Source organism: Alternaria postmessia (assembly GCF_024291825.1).
Source record: "Alternaria postmessia strain BMP 2775 chromosome Unknown scaffold_14, whole genome shotgun sequence".
NCBI classification, from domain to species: Eukaryota; Fungi; Ascomycota; class Dothideomycetes; order Pleosporales; family Pleosporaceae; genus Alternaria; species Alternaria postmessia.
In genome coordinates this window covers 362,045-379,565 of record NW_026260087.1, presented here as the reverse complement: position 1 = coordinate 379,565, position 17,521 = coordinate 362,045, and the positions used below count along the sequence as shown (strand labels likewise).

At 50.8% G+C, this 17,521-nt stretch overlaps 6 protein-coding genes across 6 annotated transcripts; 4 read left to right on the top strand and 2 right to left on the bottom strand.

Moving 5' to 3' along the window:
• Window positions 1-603, bottom strand: J4E82_003355 (uncharacterized protein; the record flags this gene model as incomplete). The annotated part of the gene is made up of 1 exon (XM_051729642.1): window positions 1-603. The coding sequence occupies one exon, from the start codon at window positions 601-603 to the stop codon at window positions 1-3; it is 603 nt and encodes a 200-aa protein (XP_051590676.1).
• A 1,331-nt stretch (window positions 604-1,934) lies between these two features.
• Window positions 1,935-2,990, top strand: J4E82_003354 (uncharacterized protein; the record flags this gene model as incomplete). The annotated part of the gene is made up of 2 exons (XM_051729641.1): window positions 1,935-2,448; window positions 2,548-2,990. The coding sequence occupies 2 exons, from the start codon at window positions 1,935-1,937 to the stop codon at window positions 2,988-2,990; spliced, it is 957 nt and encodes a 318-aa protein (XP_051590675.1).
• A 1,144-nt stretch (window positions 2,991-4,134) lies between these two features.
• Window positions 4,135-5,933, top strand: J4E82_003353 (uncharacterized protein; the record flags this gene model as incomplete). Its single annotated transcript, XM_051729640.1, has 2 exons — window positions 4,135-4,465; window positions 4,525-5,933. 2 exons carry the CDS (start codon window positions 4,135-4,137, stop codon window positions 5,931-5,933), a joined length of 1,740 nt encoding a protein of 579 aa, XP_051590674.1.
• Window positions 5,934-5,973: 40 nt separating this feature from the next.
• J4E82_003352 (uncharacterized protein) lies at window positions 5,974-7,883 on the bottom strand (the record flags this gene model as incomplete). The annotated part of the gene is made up of 4 exons (XM_051729639.1): window positions 5,974-6,834; window positions 6,895-7,434; window positions 7,490-7,629; window positions 7,694-7,883. The coding sequence occupies 4 exons, from the start codon at window positions 7,881-7,883 to the stop codon at window positions 5,974-5,976; spliced, it is 1,731 nt and encodes a 576-aa protein (XP_051590673.1).
• A 1,027-nt stretch (window positions 7,884-8,910) lies between these two features.
• J4E82_003351 (uncharacterized protein) lies at window positions 8,911-12,783 on the top strand (the record flags this gene model as incomplete). Its single annotated transcript, XM_051729638.1, has 6 exons — window positions 8,911-10,126; window positions 10,187-10,543; window positions 10,880-10,945; window positions 11,044-11,075; window positions 11,137-11,884; window positions 11,948-12,783. 6 exons carry the CDS (start codon window positions 8,911-8,913, stop codon window positions 12,781-12,783), a joined length of 3,255 nt encoding a protein of 1,084 aa, XP_051590672.1.
• A 2,701-nt stretch (window positions 12,784-15,484) lies between these two features.
• On the top strand, window positions 15,485-17,016 carry J4E82_003350 (uncharacterized protein; the record flags this gene model as incomplete). The annotated part of the gene is made up of 3 exons (XM_051729637.1): window positions 15,485-15,492; window positions 15,566-15,989; window positions 16,033-17,016. The coding sequence occupies 3 exons, from the start codon at window positions 15,485-15,487 to the stop codon at window positions 17,014-17,016; spliced, it is 1,416 nt and encodes a 471-aa protein (XP_051590671.1).
• Window positions 17,017-17,521: the final 505 nt, after the last annotated feature.

Below are 17,521 nucleotides of genomic sequence, written 5' to 3'. Positions count from 1 at the left end.
TCACTTTGGCATTGAGGATTCTGCATCTTCAGCCTTTGCCTCTTCTTCCGTCGCCTGCGTGCCGTCCTCTATGCCGTCCTCTATTGCTTCCACAAGCTTAAGCTCTTCGTCAACCTTATCGATCTGCTTTAAGATGAATGCGATTGTTGCGTCTCTCGCCTTGTCCACCCTCGTCAGCGCATCCATAGTCATCTTCCCGTAGTCCTGCATCTTCTGCGGCGTCGGTGGTGCAGGCTCCTCGTCCTGCAACTTCGCCTTCTTTTGACTCAACAACTTCCGCAGTGCGAAGATGTTGTAATCTCTCTCCTGTAAATTGTTCACAAGCTCTTTCCGCTTAGCTTCCTCATCAATTCGTTGTTTCTTGGTAGCCTGCTCTTTCTTGATCTCGGTATCAGCGTTTTTCCATTTCCAAATGGCTTCTTTGGCACAGTTTTCAATGTGCGTGAATCGTATGGGACCGATGTTTTGCCCACCGTACCAGCGCGCAACAACCACAACGCCTTCGGTCTGCGTATCTCGTAATACATTGCTCAATCGACCTCCAGCCCACTTTTCGCCGTCATCATCGTGGCCAAGATCATATAAGGTCCGGGAATCTGGCATCAAAGACTTTTGTCGTGATGGTTTCCGCCATGCTGCGATTTTGTGGGTTGCAGTTCGGAATTCGGGGAGTGTCTGGAGGACTTTGGCAGATAGATTGGGAGAGAACGCAGCTGCGAAAGTGGAAGTCTGCTCTTGTATTGTTGAAGAGCGATATATTTCTGATGTAGGTTTTGGGGATGGAGAGCGTTCCCTTTTCATAGCCATTTCTCTTGTTGGATTGGTTAGGCTGAATGTCGTGTTGTTCAAGTTAAAGAAAGGACGGGTGGCTGGTAAGATGGCAGGGTTGTAAACTGAGGCGTGTCGCTAGCGCAGACTCCAAAGAGACATCGTGCCGAGTGGTCAATACTTCTTCGATGAACATCATCCTCGTCAATCAAAGTTTCATCAATTCACCTAGCTCTTCTGAACACCAAAGGTCATATGTAGGCACAGAGCCTGTCTGATGCTCTTCACTAGGTGCACAGCATCTTTCTTCCGAATCATGAAGGATTCCGTAGTGTGCTCGTCATTGGACTCTCCTCAGATTATACGATGTGCGTTCATTTTGTATGAAGGTATCATCCTACTAAGCTCAAACATGAGGCGACTTGCTACATGCATGTTGCCTTTGCTCGGGCGGTCTATCAAGAAACTTTGACGGCCAGATTTGATCAAGCCGGTCTCTTATCACCACGTCATGAAACAAATCCTTGCTCAGATACATATCTTCACCAGTGGTCTCTTTACGTACAGTTTCCCTCTCCTTGTCATCGCTACATAGTCACTATCTAGCCGGTGACAAATTTGCTCTCTGATTTTCTTGCCGATAACGCCGCTGATACCTGCCGGCGTCTTTGATCTTTCACTTCTCACTTTAACGAACACGTCACATCACGCGCACGAGCTCGCAAATTACAATATCCACACCGCTTACTCGTCATTAGGATGCCTCGCTACGACTTGAGATCCGCATCAAGCGAGCGTCTCTTACTGCTAGCGCGCCGGAAAGTATATAGGCAGCCGTCTCTGACCTTCTCCACTGACTTTCTACCACCCACCTTCTGCTTCGGTATCACCAATATCTGGCCTCTTGATATTGTTCCGTTTCAGTGACTCAAAATAAGCTCAGACAACTTGTTTGGCGCAAAGCTTTTGCGCTCAACAGCGACACGGCTTTCATTTGTCTGAGCGAGCTTTTCGCTCCAATCCACCAATTTGCATCTGACGCGAAATCTCTTGCTAACTAATCGATTGATTGACAGATCCGGATACTTTATTCGAAAATCTCAAGACATCCTCTCCAGTAAGCTCAAGCTTCGCGAGTCGATTGTGCATAGGGGCCAACAATCACCATGGGCCGATTCGACACCCTAAACAACGAGACCAAAGATTTGGTGGAATGCATTCTTCCCGCTCTAGCACAGTCATTTGAAATCACCGACTGCAAAGAAATCATTCCCGAAGACATCCGTATGCGCGCCTGGGACTGTGAACGCCGCGACCACATCAAGGACAAGACTGAGAACGACCCTCGCAACTGGGGTGTGCAGTTTCTGAAAGATCTGAGGGCTATTTCACGTCTCAAGAACGGCAACCTAGATCAATTCCAAGTCGATCTGCGCGCAAAAGTCGCTCTTCATGAACCTAAGCATCCGTGGTGCCGTCTAGCCGATATCAAGGAGCTCAAGCTTGATTATGAGCACCCAGAGCGCCTCATTCAAGTCGACAAGGAGGAGTCAACAGAGGAGTCTTCTGAAGACGATTACTTCGAGGAACTTGTAGAGCCAGATCAACCCAAGGGATCCAAGAAGCGACGCGGCAACCACGAGCTCTACGAGGCACGCGTTGTGGAGAAGCGCCGCAAAAGTAAGTCGGCCCTTCTGGCATATCATGAACGATCCAACAAATGTTCAGTTGTTCATTGCGAATCATCGAATGTGAGACCAGATTGTTGACACTGAACAGAGGCACCTGGCCGTCTCCGCCGCTCGCCGTCTGGCGGCTTCCAACGTTACGACAAATACGCCAACAAGCGCAGTCGCTCCACTCGCACCAGCGCCACTCCTGAAGGTCGCCACTCCGCCATTCGTCGTCCTACTCGAACCATTCTCACCGACGATGAAGATTTCATCAGCTCTTCCGGCGGTCGTTCTCTTCTTCCCCATCCGACTCCTGCCTTCTCCGTTTCTCCTGGTCCACAGGGAGGGCGCATCTACCCCGTTGAGACCGCCGATACATCCAACGAGCCTGTCGCGGTTCAGAAGCTACAGGCTGAGTTGGAAGTTGCGGAGGCTGAGCTCAAGGCCGCTCGTCTAAAGTACCAGTACCTCCAGGCGAAAGAGCAGGCCGAGAATGAATCCATGTACGGTGATAGCGGTACTCCGGAGCTTTCTCAGAGGTTTAATTAGGGACATTTCGGCGGATCTTGCTGGGGGATTTTGTAACTCCTTAGGGTGGATCCAGGCTGTACATGGTAGGATGAATGCATGTAAGGCGTTAACAGGACATCTATGGCAGGAAGGATGGGACGGCGTTTATGATGGCAGCAGTAGGAATCACGATCGTTGCTGGCAGAAGGCGATTGCAATTCCATAGGCTTCTTTTCCCTTCCGGAGTCAATTGTTCAAGCTCATTCTCAATGCTTTTCCCACGCTGTTGCCATGCCTAGGTGATACACGTGGAGGGAAGTCATGGTCAACATTGCTTATTTGCACTCGCTGCTTGATCTGATTCTGGAGTGCTTATATCTGTTATCATTTGCTGGTGTGCATTCTGCGCGTCTCGTGATTCCGGGCCAGGCAGATATGGTTTGTAAATGAAGTAGTTGCCGCTTGACTGCTTCGACATCCTCCTTCCGCAATTTTACTGTTTATCAAGCCTCAAGCTGACAAATGTTCGGTCAAGTCAGTTCTGAGCGATGAAACCATGGAGGGGTTTCGGTCGTCCAAAGATTATGGAGGTGGGCAACTCTTTTCGATCTCAAGCCGAAACTGCACCACAGCAACTCCATATCCGCATTTTGTCCGCAGAAAAGGGTCAGGAATCAAGTTACTCAAGTCGCGCGCAAAAGAGTATCCCTCTTAGACAAGGATAATTTACGAGCAACGGATTTTCCAAGCCAGCATTACTAGTGTTCACTTGAGCTGTAGTTGTGCAGGGATACCTCCTGGCCGTTGCATGCCTGGTACGCTCGGCAGCGTTTCCTCCCGGTTCGGGCGTAGTTAGTCAATGCATTCTCCTGCAAAGTGATTTTCTCGAAACTATGCATGCCATCACATGTAGGTAAGCTTACGCCTCCGAGGACATTACAAGCTGTCATGCATCTACCCCAAGTGCATGTACCCCACATTTCATCCTTACGGCTCAGGTACGCGTTTCTAGACTATTCGGCACGACTTCCATACCACTCGCACCTGCCTGTTTCGCGGGTCGAGCAAACCCATTCTGCGGGCGAACCAATTAGGAACTACGCTCCGTTAGCGCGTCTCCGCAAGCCTTCCCCAGATCGCCTGATCATCCCGACTCCGAGGCTCCTGGTTCTACAAAATTATCATGCACGCAACAGGAACCATTACCATGGAGCAGCCATCTCAAAAACGAGTATCGAAAGCGTGCGACGCGTGCAAAAGGAGGAAGGTGCGGTGTAATGGCCAAACGCGTTGTCAACAATGCGCACATCTCGGTTTGCGGTGCATCTACTCACCGTCCGGCAAGCAAAGGTCTCAGGGCAAGAGAGGCCATATTATCTCAGAGTTCAGAAACCAGACCTCCACCCTGCCAACGATATCGCCTCCAATACTGCCAGCTCATTCCGGGACGTCCAGCTTCCAGACACCGTACAGCCCCGTCTCGCCGATAGTTGACCGTAATGGAGGCACGCCGAGTATGTCGCGCTGGTGACTTCAACCCCAATGAAAAAATGCTGCTGCTGACTCAGGGCAGCATTTCCCTCGCCATCATCTGCATCACAGTACACCAAAGCTTATTTCCTCGACCTTATTCCAGATTATGTCGATGGAGTGTATCCCGTACATCCGGTCATTGCCGAATATGAGCTTCGACAGTACATCGAGGTCATGGACAACGATCCAGATGTCCGCTCGTTCGTCTTCGCTTTTGGCGCTTGCACGCTGAATCTTACGCGTTACGGTGACCAAAGAACAGACGAAGTCGTTCAAACCATCGAGAGCCTCATGGACTACTCGATCGACACCATGAGGCGAACACACAAACATTGTCAAGTGTCTGTCATGCGAGCTGTCCAGTCGATGTTCATTCACAACTGCCTCATGAGTCTGTCAGCTAGCGACAGCGCGTTTTATTACATGCGAGACGCCATCACGATCATTCAGCTTCTGCGGATAGACAACCCGGAAAATGTGGCACAGCTATCCCCTCCCGAGCGATCGCGAAGACAGCGGCTGTACTGGCAAGCGTACATCCATGAGCGATTTCTAGCTATTTTAGACTACCGACGAGCTATTCTGCCCCCGCTCTTCACACTGCCTGAAGACGATCCCACCCTTCCGATACAAATTCACGAGGGTTTCAACCAAATCATTAAGCTTTTTCGCATGCTCGACACGGAATTTCTAGATAGTTGGCTTGATTCCCAAGGAGGTAGCGTAACTAGTACCTGGGTTGAGGCCAAATCGCGCGAGCTTGAAGGCGATCCTGAAGCCGATGCCCGAGAGCTGGCCATGTTGTCGATGATGCAACGGGCCGATTTATGCATCACCCGTGAGTGGCTGCGCACTTTGGTCTGGCGCTTAGCTATGAGCCAGACCCTCCTATCTTCCCGATCATCGAAAGAGTGTCTATCGCTCTTGTTTCCAGTACGACTGTCACAGACGTTACGGCAACAACTATCCAGCATGTCGCGCCAAGATATCGAAGTACATGGAAGCAGCATCACTCAAAAGCTCTTCGAAATTACGGACACCATTGCTGATGTTCTGATTCATGTCCCTGCAGCGACTATCGATGAAACAGCACTACGGGTTGATGATTTTCTTTTCATCCTGGACTTTGTCTTGTTGATTCCACATCTTGATCAAACACGGCGGGGAATTTTGCAAGAGAAATTGTTACGACTACAGACTATGTTCCCTGAAGCACTCAGCAACGCTAGCTCGCCGAACTTGCCACTTGGCAGTCCTGGTGGCGCGAACGACCCTTGGTACCAGGTTACGCAGTCGAAGACAGCTGCAGGATTAGAAGATTTGGCCGACGAATTGGTGCAGACCCAAGCCCAAGAGATCCCCAGATTGGAGGCGAGAAGTGGGCAGTTGGCTACCTGGAACAATATCTCACATCGTCTATCGATGCAGGTCGCTCATGTAGCTCAGTGAGGTATAGCATCAAGCAGAAAATCTGTTCAGGTGATGCTATCTACGCAAGTAAATAGATCCTCCCTTCAAAAGCAGCCAACTTCTTCTCCTCGCAGTCATCAACACTGCTAACAAGAAGGTCCATCTTCTTGCCCATCACGCTTTCTGGGAATACCAGATCCTTCTTTTTATCCGTGAAGTTGCAAATGCATACTGCCTTCTTCTCGTTCCATGTCTTGCTGAAAACGAAGAAATCTTTGCTCTCCAAGTCCAAATCGTCGTACTGACCGTGAACAAGGAGATCGTTGTGCTGTTTGCGCACTTGTAACATACGCTTCCAGAAAGCCAGGACGGAATTCTTGTCGCTTTGTTGCTGGGTGGCGTTGCATACATCCGCATCCTCGAGGGGCCGCATCCACGGTTTTGCGGTTGCGTCCGGAGGCGAAAAGCCGTTGTGTGGTGCAGTCGACCAGCTCATTGGGACACGAGCATGATCTCTAGCAAGGTGCTGAAGCGACACATGCGCATCTTCGAGGGCCTTAGGATCGTTGTTTGTCCGCGCAGCTACCATTTTGTAGTAGTTCGACGAGTCGACATCTTTGTACTCGCTCATATCCCAGGTTAGAGGGAAGTTGGTCATACCAATTTCTTGGCCTTGGTAGATGAATAGTGTGCCGCTGAGTGCTGCCATCATCAATGCGAGCATCTTACCGCCTGCGACGCGGTGCTCAGGCGCATCAGAAGTAAAACGCGAGATAGACCGACTTTGGTCGTGATTCTCGAGGAAGACAGTGGTCCAGCCATCTGAGGGGGAGCGAATTAAATCTTGTGTGCGGGCCATCGCACGCTTGAAGTCTGGAAGTGTCCAGTTCTTGGGTGTGGTTTGGAACTTGTAGGGACCTTGACCGACGTCGACGACATCCTACAATACTTGTCAGCTGGCGAAGTCTTTTATGATTCTACCGTGTCGTGGTCTACTTACGAATTGGAAGACCATGTTTAGCTGCTTCTCTTTCGCGCTGACGTATTCTAGTACCCTCTTCATGTCGCGTGTGTGCGGACATTCGCCAACTGTCATGGCATCGTACTTCTCTAAGATCTGGTTCATCTCATTCAAGAACTCTGCCATCCTTGGACCATTGCAGTACTGGTATCCAGCAAACTGCCATTCGGAACCTGGATCAGTGACTGGGGCGTCTAGCATCTCACCCTTGCTGTACATGTTGACAGTATCAACACGGAAGCCGTCGACACCACGCTGTAGCCAAAATTCCATAGCGGACTTGTAGATGGCTTGTCGAGTTTCTGGATTTTCCCAATTGAGATCGGGTTGTTCAGGGCAGAAGAGATGGAGGTAGTACTCTTGGGTGTGTTCATCCCATTCCCAAACACTCCCTGTGAAGTTGGAGACCCAATTGTTGGGAGCTTTGCGCTGACCGTCAACATACCGAGCTGGTCTCCAGATGTACCAGTCTCTCTTGGGGTTATCTTTTGACGACCGTGACTCTTGAAACCATTTGTGCTTTCCAGAGTCAGCTCTGTGCGGGTATCGACGGGAATATACAGTCGAGGCATACCTGGTCAGAAGTGTGGTTGACTACCAGATCTAATATGATCTTCATGCCTCGTGAATGTGTCTCGGCAATCAGTCTCTCCATGTCTTGGACGGTACCATATGGTCTGTACACATCCTCATAGTCACGAATGTCATACCCCACTGGAGTTTGGGTCTCCAAGTCAGCGTGTGTGTTGTATGTACTTGGTACAAAGACGTTGCTTACTGTCGACTTGAGGTGAATCGTACATGGGACAAATCCAAATGACGTCAACACCGATAGAGCGGATGTAGTCCAACTCTGAGATGATGCCGTTAAGGTCACCAATGCCATCGCCATTGGAGTCTTTGAAGGAAGCAGGGTATATCTGGTACACGACACCATCCTTCCACCAAGGCCTTTGAGGAACAGTCATTGTGATGCTGTTAAACTTTTGTGTCGTTTGTAAAACGCTTGGCCACCTGAGTATTGTAAGAGTAGTACGCAGCGTCAAAAAGGACAAGCGTTCGTTCGGTGGCTTGAAAACGGCACCAGTAGCTTTCTTATAAACGTCTTGCAATATGCGCCTTTATCAGATGGAGTGAGTTGTCGTTGAGATCTAATCATCGGATTCTGCACGTGGAGGCCCCGCCCCAAGTCCGGAAGAATTCTCGGTAGGATTATACAAGTGCTCATTCGCTGAACCTCGGACCGGCTCTCTGGAGCTGGAGATCCCCACAAAACTGAGCGACAACTTCCCCACAGATGGTTTCCATCGCATATGGTTCCAACGTTCTCTCCCGCAAAATCTAGCACTACGGGAAACAAGCGAGGATGGGCGCGGGGAGATGGTGGATACGCGGGCTATCGATTTGCCCGTGGACATGAGCCGACATGCGGCGAATAACACGAAGCCCTGTGAACTGCGCCAGCCCTGGAACGGGTGCACAGTCGCCCCTAGCATCAAAGCAAACCTTGAACCGTCAGTTGCTTGCCACACGCATATTTCTCTCCTGCCTCTCTGCGATCTCGGGCCGAGAATGCCCCAATCAACGCGTCAAATTTCCCTCCGAGAATTTTCGACGGCACGCCCTTGTCGGCGGTTCTGTCCAGCTACAGCCTAGCCTTTCAGCCATGTCCTGAGGGATGGTTGCGCGAACAACATGGCCTCGACATCAGCAAGAGTGGCGTCCCTCCCCGCATCCTCTGGCTCACTCCACCATCCCCGGCTTCTGACTTGGCACGAGCTCGGCCTGTACATGGGTATTGCGTGTCTGGAGTCGTGAAGTTATATAAGTAGAACGACGAGATCCATCAGGAGAGATCACCATCCAGCTTCAAGTCCCACCAGCTCCACATCAGGGGAAGTCTGGGTTTGACCCACAGAATCCTTCTTCATCTTTTTGATATACCCACAATTGTCAATACGTTTCGATATCGTTGCGTTCTTCGACACGGCCACGATGTCCCGTCGTAACAGCAGCGTCGTCGCTATCGATGCCGAACAGGCACGCCGCCTCTCACTTGCCGTCCCGGACATCAAACAAGTCGCCCACGATGCCGGCAACGCGACCCGATCAGAACAACAAATGACCTTGCGACAGGGTGTCAAGTTGTACCCAAAGGCCATTGCCTGGTCGGTGCTACTTTCAGCAGCCATCATCATGGAAGGCTTCGACAAAGTCTTGATCGCCAATTTGATGGCAGTTCCTGCTTTCAAGCAAAAGTTTGGCCAACAGCTCCCCAACGGCGATTGGGAACTCACAGCCGCCTGGCAAGCTGGCCTTACAAACGGTGCATACGTCGGAGAGTTCACGGGTCTGCTCCTGAACGGTCTTATTGCGGATCGCTTCGGGTACAAGAAGACGATGATCGGCGCGCTATTCGTCGTCAACCTCTTCATCTTCATCGTCTTCTTTGCCCAGAACATCGTCATGCTACTATGCGGTCTCATCCTGTGCGGTATACCGTGGGGTGTCTTCCAGACCCTGACCTGCACCTATGCTGCCGAAGTCGTACCGGTTCCGCTCCGCCCAATTCTTACAACATACGTCAACCTCTGCTGGGTCATCGGTCAATTCCTCGCCTCAGGCGTTCTCAAGGGTGTGGCCGAGCGCCCCGACCAATGGGCATACCGCATTCCATATGCTCTGCAGTGGCTCTGGCCACTCCCTTTGATGATCGGTATCTCTTTCGCACCTGAATCACCATGGTGGCTTGTCCGAAAAGACCGCTATGACGAAGCCAAGAAGATGTTGATGCGCCTGACATCGCCAGAGAAGCTACCCGACTTCAACGCCGACGAGACCATTGCTATGATGCGCCACACCAATGCCATGGAGATGGCAGTTTCTGAGGGTACTTCATACTTGGACTGCTTCAAAGGCACCGATCTTCGACGAACTGAAATTGCTGCCATGGCATGGTTTACACAAGCTTTCTGTGGAGCAGGTCTTATCGGCTATTCAACTTACTTTTTCCAGCAAGCAGGCCTTAGCGACGAGAACGCCTTCTCCATGAGTCTTGGACAATACGCGATTGGTGGTGTTGGTGTCTTCGCGGCCTGGATCTTGATCCAACGCGTAGGCCGCCGCACTTTGTACGTTTACGGCGATCTCGTCATGGTTCTGCTTTTGAGCATCATTGGAGGTCTTGGTTTCATTCCAGCTGGCAACACTGGTGCGCAATGGAGCATCGGCGCTATGCTATTGCTTTTTGCTGCTGCATACAACTGCACAGTCGGACCTGTCTGTTACTCAATCGTCGCAGAGATCCCATCCACCCGTCTCCGCCAAAAGACGGTTGTCTTGGCCAGGAACTTCTACAACTTCGGTTCCATTATCGGCAACGTCATCACCCCACGCATGCTCAACCCTGGTGCTTGGAATTGGGGCGCAAAGAGTGGCCTCTTCTACGCTGGAACTTGCTTTTGCTGCTTCATCTGGGCGTTCTTCCGTCTTCCTGAACCAAAGGGCCGAACTTACGGAGAGCTCGACCTCCTCTTTGAGCAGCGTGTTCCTGCCAGGAAATTCAAGAGCACAGTCGTCGATAGCTTCCATGTTAGTGATACCGAGAGCGAGTATGCTGAGAAGAAAGGTGTGTCGACGCACCTAGAGCAGGTCAATTCCAGGGATGCTGCTTGAATCGCTTTGGGAATAGCAGAAAAGGCTTGATGATTTGTATATATTATCTTTGATGAACCTACCGATCTGTTGTAAATAGAAGACATTCTTTCCAGTGTAATAGAACATGTTCAACATAATCCAACATGATGCTACTTCGAGTGTTTTCAAGCTTTGTTGCAGCAGTAGCATGCGATAGTCGAGTCTTGGAACGGAAAGCAGGGATGGCTCGCTACGGTTGCCCAGTCGTGGTTCGACCTAGCCCGTGGTTCGATAGCGGGGTAAATCAACTGGTACCCACGGTGCCTAGGTGATTCCTGCGTCCTCGCTTGCTCTCTCCAGGCACAACGTGGCGTTCCTTACCCCATCAATGTGGGTGAGAAATTAGTAGTGCGGGTCCGGACTGCATCGCATCGTCACTGGGCAATTAGTCATCATTCATCGCGATGCCAAATGTAGGGAGACCCTCTCCAGGATGCAAGACTTGTAGGGACAGGAGAATCAGGGTATGTAGCGCGACCGCGACCAGGCGTCTCGAGTGCTAACCTGCTGTTGAAGTGTGACCAGAAGCGGCCCTCATGCTCACAATGTCTTCGCGCAGGCAAAGAATGCCATGGATACCGGGATCCGGTGTCGCTGATGTTCAAGAACGAAAGCCATGTCGTGGCGAAGAAGGCAGAGAGGCGCTACGAAGAGCTTGCCAAATCAAAAGAACCAACAACACCTTGGAGACGTGGAGAGCCCGCTAAAATTAGAAGCTTGCAGAGGATGTATCCGGTGCGGATACCGCCAAGTGCTGAGATGGTTGTGCAACCTACGCCGAATGTCGACGCGCGAGCCCAAGGGTACTTCCTTGCCAACTACGCGGGCACTGCCGACTTCCCCCAAGGAGGCCAATTTGAGTGGATTCCTCAGCTCCTATCTCGGATGGATGTCGAGAGCAGTCTTCGCGAAAGCTTTCGAGCCCTGAGTCTAGCTGTCTTCTCCAATGCAGTAAAATCTCCTGCCGTCATGCAGAAAGCACGTATTGCATACGTATCCGCGTTGGAGGAGACCAACAGAGCACTCATGTCGCATGAAACAGCCATCAAAGACAGCACCGTGGTCTCCGTAATCCTACTTGGTATGTACGAGGGCACGAGATACACGGACAAGAGCTCTATAGCCAGATGGTCCAAGCACGTCAGCGGCGCTTACACGTTGTTCATGCTCCGAGGAAAGTCCCAGTTCGATACAGAGCTTGGACGGCAGATATTTTTGCAGTCTTATGGTGTTGCGTTATTCTTCACGATGGAGTTGGGAACGAATATTCCAAGTTAGTAAGCCCCTGTTCGAAATGCAAGTGAAACATGTGCTTACTTCATAAACGAACTTTTAGAAGGGGTGCAAGAGTTATATGATCAGATACCGACAGGCGGGGGATTCCAGGAGCTCGGGAAAAAGTTTATGATGAGCATGCTGCATCTCATGCACGCTGTTGTCAAACTCAACCAAGACAAAAGCCACAGCCCCGTCGAGATAATCAACAACGCCAGGAAACACGACCAAGAGCTAGAAAAGATCAAGGCTTCCCTACCTCAAGTATGGCAACCCATAAGAGTCCATCTCAAGGCGCCTTCGGACCACTACTATGGAAATCTGTATAGCCTCTGTCTCCATCCCGTTATAACTCAGATGTGGAACTATACGCGGTTTCTTGGGATCCAGATACACGAAATCATAAGAACGAATCTGGTCAGGCTTTATGAGGAACATGCGCCACCAAGCTTCGATGTTGCTTCCCTAAAGACATGCATACAGTATGAGGAGGACATACTGCGGGCTAATATCGCGGCAATCATCTCTGCGGTGCCTCAAATTACGGGTATGGTACCATCACCTGCACAGCCTTTCGCACAAGGGAAAAAGACCGACGAGGATTCTTCAGACGAAGATGTCATGAGAGAACCGGGCACCTTTATTGATTCGGTCGTTTCGCCAAGGCTGATGCAGGTCATCCAGCCAATATATACCGTGGGTATGTGTGTGCTTATTACACCTGGTCTGCGGGAGTGGATCATTAAGATTCTCCATTTTGTTGCACTGAGAATTGGGTCGAGACAGGCAGTCGTTTTTGCAGCTGAGCTACAGGAGCTTCAGGAACATGAACCAACGATAGCGCGTGATCGTGAAGACATAGCCGAGTGGATAACGTTGGGTTCTGGAGTAATATGAGAGTCAATAAGGGGCGCAGCAAGAGAATTATCTTAATGACTCTTCTCTTTCAACCTTCTTGAAATAATGAACAAGAGGTCGAAACGAATATGAATATTGGGATCTCGTACAGACTCGGACCTTTACATTCATACCACACACAAGCGTGCACACGAAATCATTTCTCAAGGTCTACAAGTTCTTCTTACCCTCCTTGTTCTTAGCTTCACCAAATCCCACTCGTGCCAGAAACGCCAGCCTCACCAATCCTGCAAATGCCGTGATTCCGATACTTCCCCAATCTTCCGCCCTCCACGTCCCCATGTCTAGTCTCTTCTGCTTAGCCAGAACCTCCCACACCGCCCAATAGTATGCCAAATCGACGACGAAGCAAGACAACTGGACAATGCGCCAAACGTTCATATCCTGTGTGTAACGTAGTAGAACAGCAGATATAATGCCAAAATTCAGCATACCGCCGCCGCGCTGCTTCAGGATCATAACATGACCAATGTCCGGAGTGGGAGAGGGAATATGCGACGAAAGGACAGTGGTAGGCATGAAGAAGTCCATGGTCGCACCCCAGGCGCAGATTATGGGGTCGACATATGTAAAGAATATGCGATAGAAGGCGGGTATAGAGGGTGACGTGGGCTGAGACATGATCGCGGTTTGGTGATCCGATCTATGCCTCAAGAAATCGGGCACGAGGATAGCAGCGTCTTTAGGAGGCCGAGGTATGTAGACTGTCTGTCAAGACTGGTGATAGTGTGCGTAGTAGTGTGGATGAGATGTGCGGCTCAAAATGTCCCTTGTGCTCGACCACATGTCAGCTTCGCGCCCCGCGTTAGTCGCTCTAACTGCTTCGGTGCTGTGCCGCTATAGCACCGCAGACTAAGTCGCTTGTGATTAGACCCGTATACCAACACAATCCATAGTGCACACAGGCTCCACTTTGATCCTTCAGCTTCGAACTTTCCGTTGTAGTGGTGCAGCACGTTGGTGACCGTAATGACGCAGCGCCATCCCGCCTGTACCTGCACAGGTGGTGTCATCCTCGATCGCTCACAGACGGGTGTATCCTGCCTGCCTTCCTCCACCAACTCCAATGGAAGAACAACAACCCACAAGATCTGTCAAGATCTCAAGTGAACCAGCCCTACGCGATGATACTACCTAGTGTGCCTAGGTAGCTAGCGCGGATCCCCACGGTGTTGGACACCTGAGGTGTCGTCACGCCGCGACCGAATACTGCATGTGGAGGCTGTTGCGTCTTTCCACGCCTCGCAAACTCTTATCCACTTCATAGACGAACTCACTGTGCAGCACACCTTTGGGGGCTTGTCTCAATCTGTGACAAGACTTCATAGTACTTCGATCTTCATTGTTGCTCGTCCGGGGCCGTTCCGCTTCTCTCGCTCGCACGGCGGTTATTCGAAACAGCTGAATGGGCAACATCATGCAAGAGGCGTAAATCTGCCCCGCCCCATTGATTAAAAGTATTCCCGAAAATCATCTTCGAAACATGTAGCTTGGGGTGGTATAGCAAAGTTGACGCGCTCGTCACAACTCGATACGGGAACGGTGAGCCAGCTGGTGTGGTCGGGCTTCGCGACTTGATCTAACCTGGAGAACGCGACACAACCACGGTATGCATCCATCAACAACGGCATGCGCCAACACCTGAGCGCTCTCACTGCCACGAAAGCCGTCACTACTGCTAGTGCATTGCGTAGTACAGTCTCGAGCGAAGAACATGCCCCCTCCTAGGCCTGCGATGCGAGGCCCAAGGCGTCCTCAACAAGGTGGACATCGTCAGAGTGTGCCACGCATGATGAACATCTTCAGGCAGTCAGAAGCTTAATTAGAAGTGTATTACTCCTTTCACTCCAGTCAGCCTTATAACGATTTGAGGCCACTTATTGACTGGCAATTGCAAGGTTTGCGAGCGCCGCGAAGGCTGAGCTGGAGTCCGAGCGAACGTCAACTTTTGCAACTCCACCATCGCGGACCGACCGATGATGCCTGCGACCTCAGGCAACTCTATCGAATTTACGATTACGTCGATGGTCCCTGGCTAGCAGCCTTCTCGCGTACAGCCTCTCGGCACGCATTCAGGTTTGCATTGAGGTGGCATTCCTGCTGCTGCAACCTGCATCACGAGAGTCGCCTCCGCTGCGGTGCGCGAAAGCCGTGCCTTGCATTATCACCCCAACTCAGCCTGCGATAGCTGAGCTCGACCATTTAGCGGCATTTCTGAGATTAAGGTCCGGCGGCAAAACGAGATAATTCTCTGGAGAAGGCAATTCCTTGATCATCGGCCGCCCCTAATTTAACCGTGTCGGGTTAAAGCATTCGTCGCTTCGCCTCAAACAGACTGGGCATTCGGTCTAATGATGCAATTCTATTGGCGTACAACAAAGAATGCTCATGAATAAGTGGGTATTATGACAGTTATGGTGCCCAGAAGCAGGTGATTGACGCGATAAAGACACCAATGTACACGGAATTGCGGCAAATGTCCGTTGTGACCCTACCACACTCGCTCTAGTAAGCCAGGCAGTACTGCGGCGTTGGCCGTTTCCCTCCCCTACTTTCGGTTCTTCACGAGCAAGCCACATCCGCTTCACACGTCCCAATGCTCTACGGCACGGAAGGCCTACTCGTTAAGCGCCGTCGTAAGATGGAGGACATGTTCTGCCTACACGATGGATCAGCTAAGATGGTGGCGTGGAGCTGGGGGAGTTGGGTTGATATATAGCTCGTCAACTGGCTTTTAGTATCAAGGTACCTCAAAACGAAGGTTCTTCATGTCAGCAGAGCAATTCTCGAAGCTCTCTCTTGGAGAGGACATGGTTACAACTCGTGCTGGGGCCGCAAGGGCAGCAAGAGCTAGTGCACAGTCATCAGATCACTCTGACCAAGACCAGCCCCTACCGTCAGTCGAGTCGACCGTTTCGCCTACGCCTTCCCTGGTTATATCGACGAAGAATCTCCACTACAATGTTTCGGCTTTCGATACCGACCTACGAAGACGGGCCAAGAAAGGACTAGAAGGTAGCGAGATTAGGTTGAAGTACTGCGCAGTCTCGGAAGACGAATACAGTCCGGGTGGTAGTCCAAAGAAATTCTTCCATCTAGAGGACGAGATCACCGTGGCGATGGGTGGAAGGTTAAGGAGGCCAGAGTGTACATGTGGTGCCAACGAGAAAGGCCTCGCATGTAAGGTATGACTACCAGCGTACGACTATTGAAACATGACTAAAAAAGACTCTGAAGCATATCTATTGGGTTGGAGACCAGATCATCTCGACTTCCCCAGACGACATGGTGAAGACACCACTTCACCTTTCACCTGACGGCTCGAAAATCGAAGATGTGAAGCCTGCTGAAATACTGGATACCAAGGGTTTAGCCAACATCGCCAACGACTTGAAGTGGGTTTACCGAGACGACGACGACCTACCTGAAGACGATGATGACCTGAAGGAAACAGTCATCGATATGTTCTCCTGCTTCGAGCCCCGGGATGCGCTTCCTGGGGAGTTTCGGTATCCTGAATCGCCCTTGACTTCAGAACGATCGAAGAAGTACCAAGAGCTCGCAGATCTCTTCACGCAGTACGCAAGTAGAGACCCTAGTCTGTACCTTCAGATGCGCAAGATCATCGATGCAGACTTCGAAAGCCGTGTTTTCTTCGAGAAGGTTGAAAAGCGCATCGCGTTGACCTTCGATGCTCTGGATGAGTACATTGTCAAAGGACCCAAAACTCTCTCTGAAGGCCCGCCTCGGTTCGATGTTTCCAGTTGCGCAGAGCAGTTGACCTCACTAGTCGGGGCCATTGATGACTTTTACCATCGCCAGGCTGATGTCGAGGATGCAGCTGCACGAGCAGCGATGGCTCTTGTCACTATCCTTGACCGTGTCACAGACCGCAATGTAAATGCATACGAAGGCATTACATGGAGCGGCATGGAGGCTTTATCGGACCCTGTGCAAAGCAACCTATACGTTGCACTCATTGGAGCACAAACAGATGACGACCATCAATTTGTACTCGAAGCGCTTGCGTCTTTACCACAAGAAGACGTATACCGTAACCACTGGACAGTGTTGCAGGATGTCGAACGCAAGCTGATTGAGGCTGATGCGCCTGCTCATTACATGAATCTCTTCCGCAACCTGGTCTATGAGAACCGTAAAAGGCCAGGGTCGGCGGTACGCGAACGAGAGCCGAAGCGGGCGATGCAGTAATCCCGGTCGGCAAGCGGTGTGTCTTGCGGTCAAAACAACCGTTGAGTGGGCGGTGGTGCCATTGCGCTCTCATTTTGCTTTTGTTCTGGCGTTGGCGGATTTTTGCATTTGTTCCATTCCTTTCTTTGTGGCATTTTTCATCGTTTAATATCTTCATGTCTTTCCTTACGACGTTACGGCTGTCTGCAGCGCTAGCTGTCATTTTCTTCTTCTTTACTCAAGGTCGTCGGCCTTTGTTTTGTTATGTTCTCTCCCTTCAAGGCCACCCGACTCTGGCCAACAATAGGCCGGATGATTCTGAATCTCTTCGCTTCTTTCTTTTGCTTTCTCTTCAGCCGGTTGCTCACCGGAACTTTAACGTCCCTGATTTTTTCCAGGGCACACTTGATGTGTCCTTTCTCTTCTACACACTCCTTGTATACATAGTTTGAGCACTATTTTTACGCTACAATTTACCGTTAGCACTGTAAGCTACAAAACATATGCTTCTAAATGTATTCCGGAG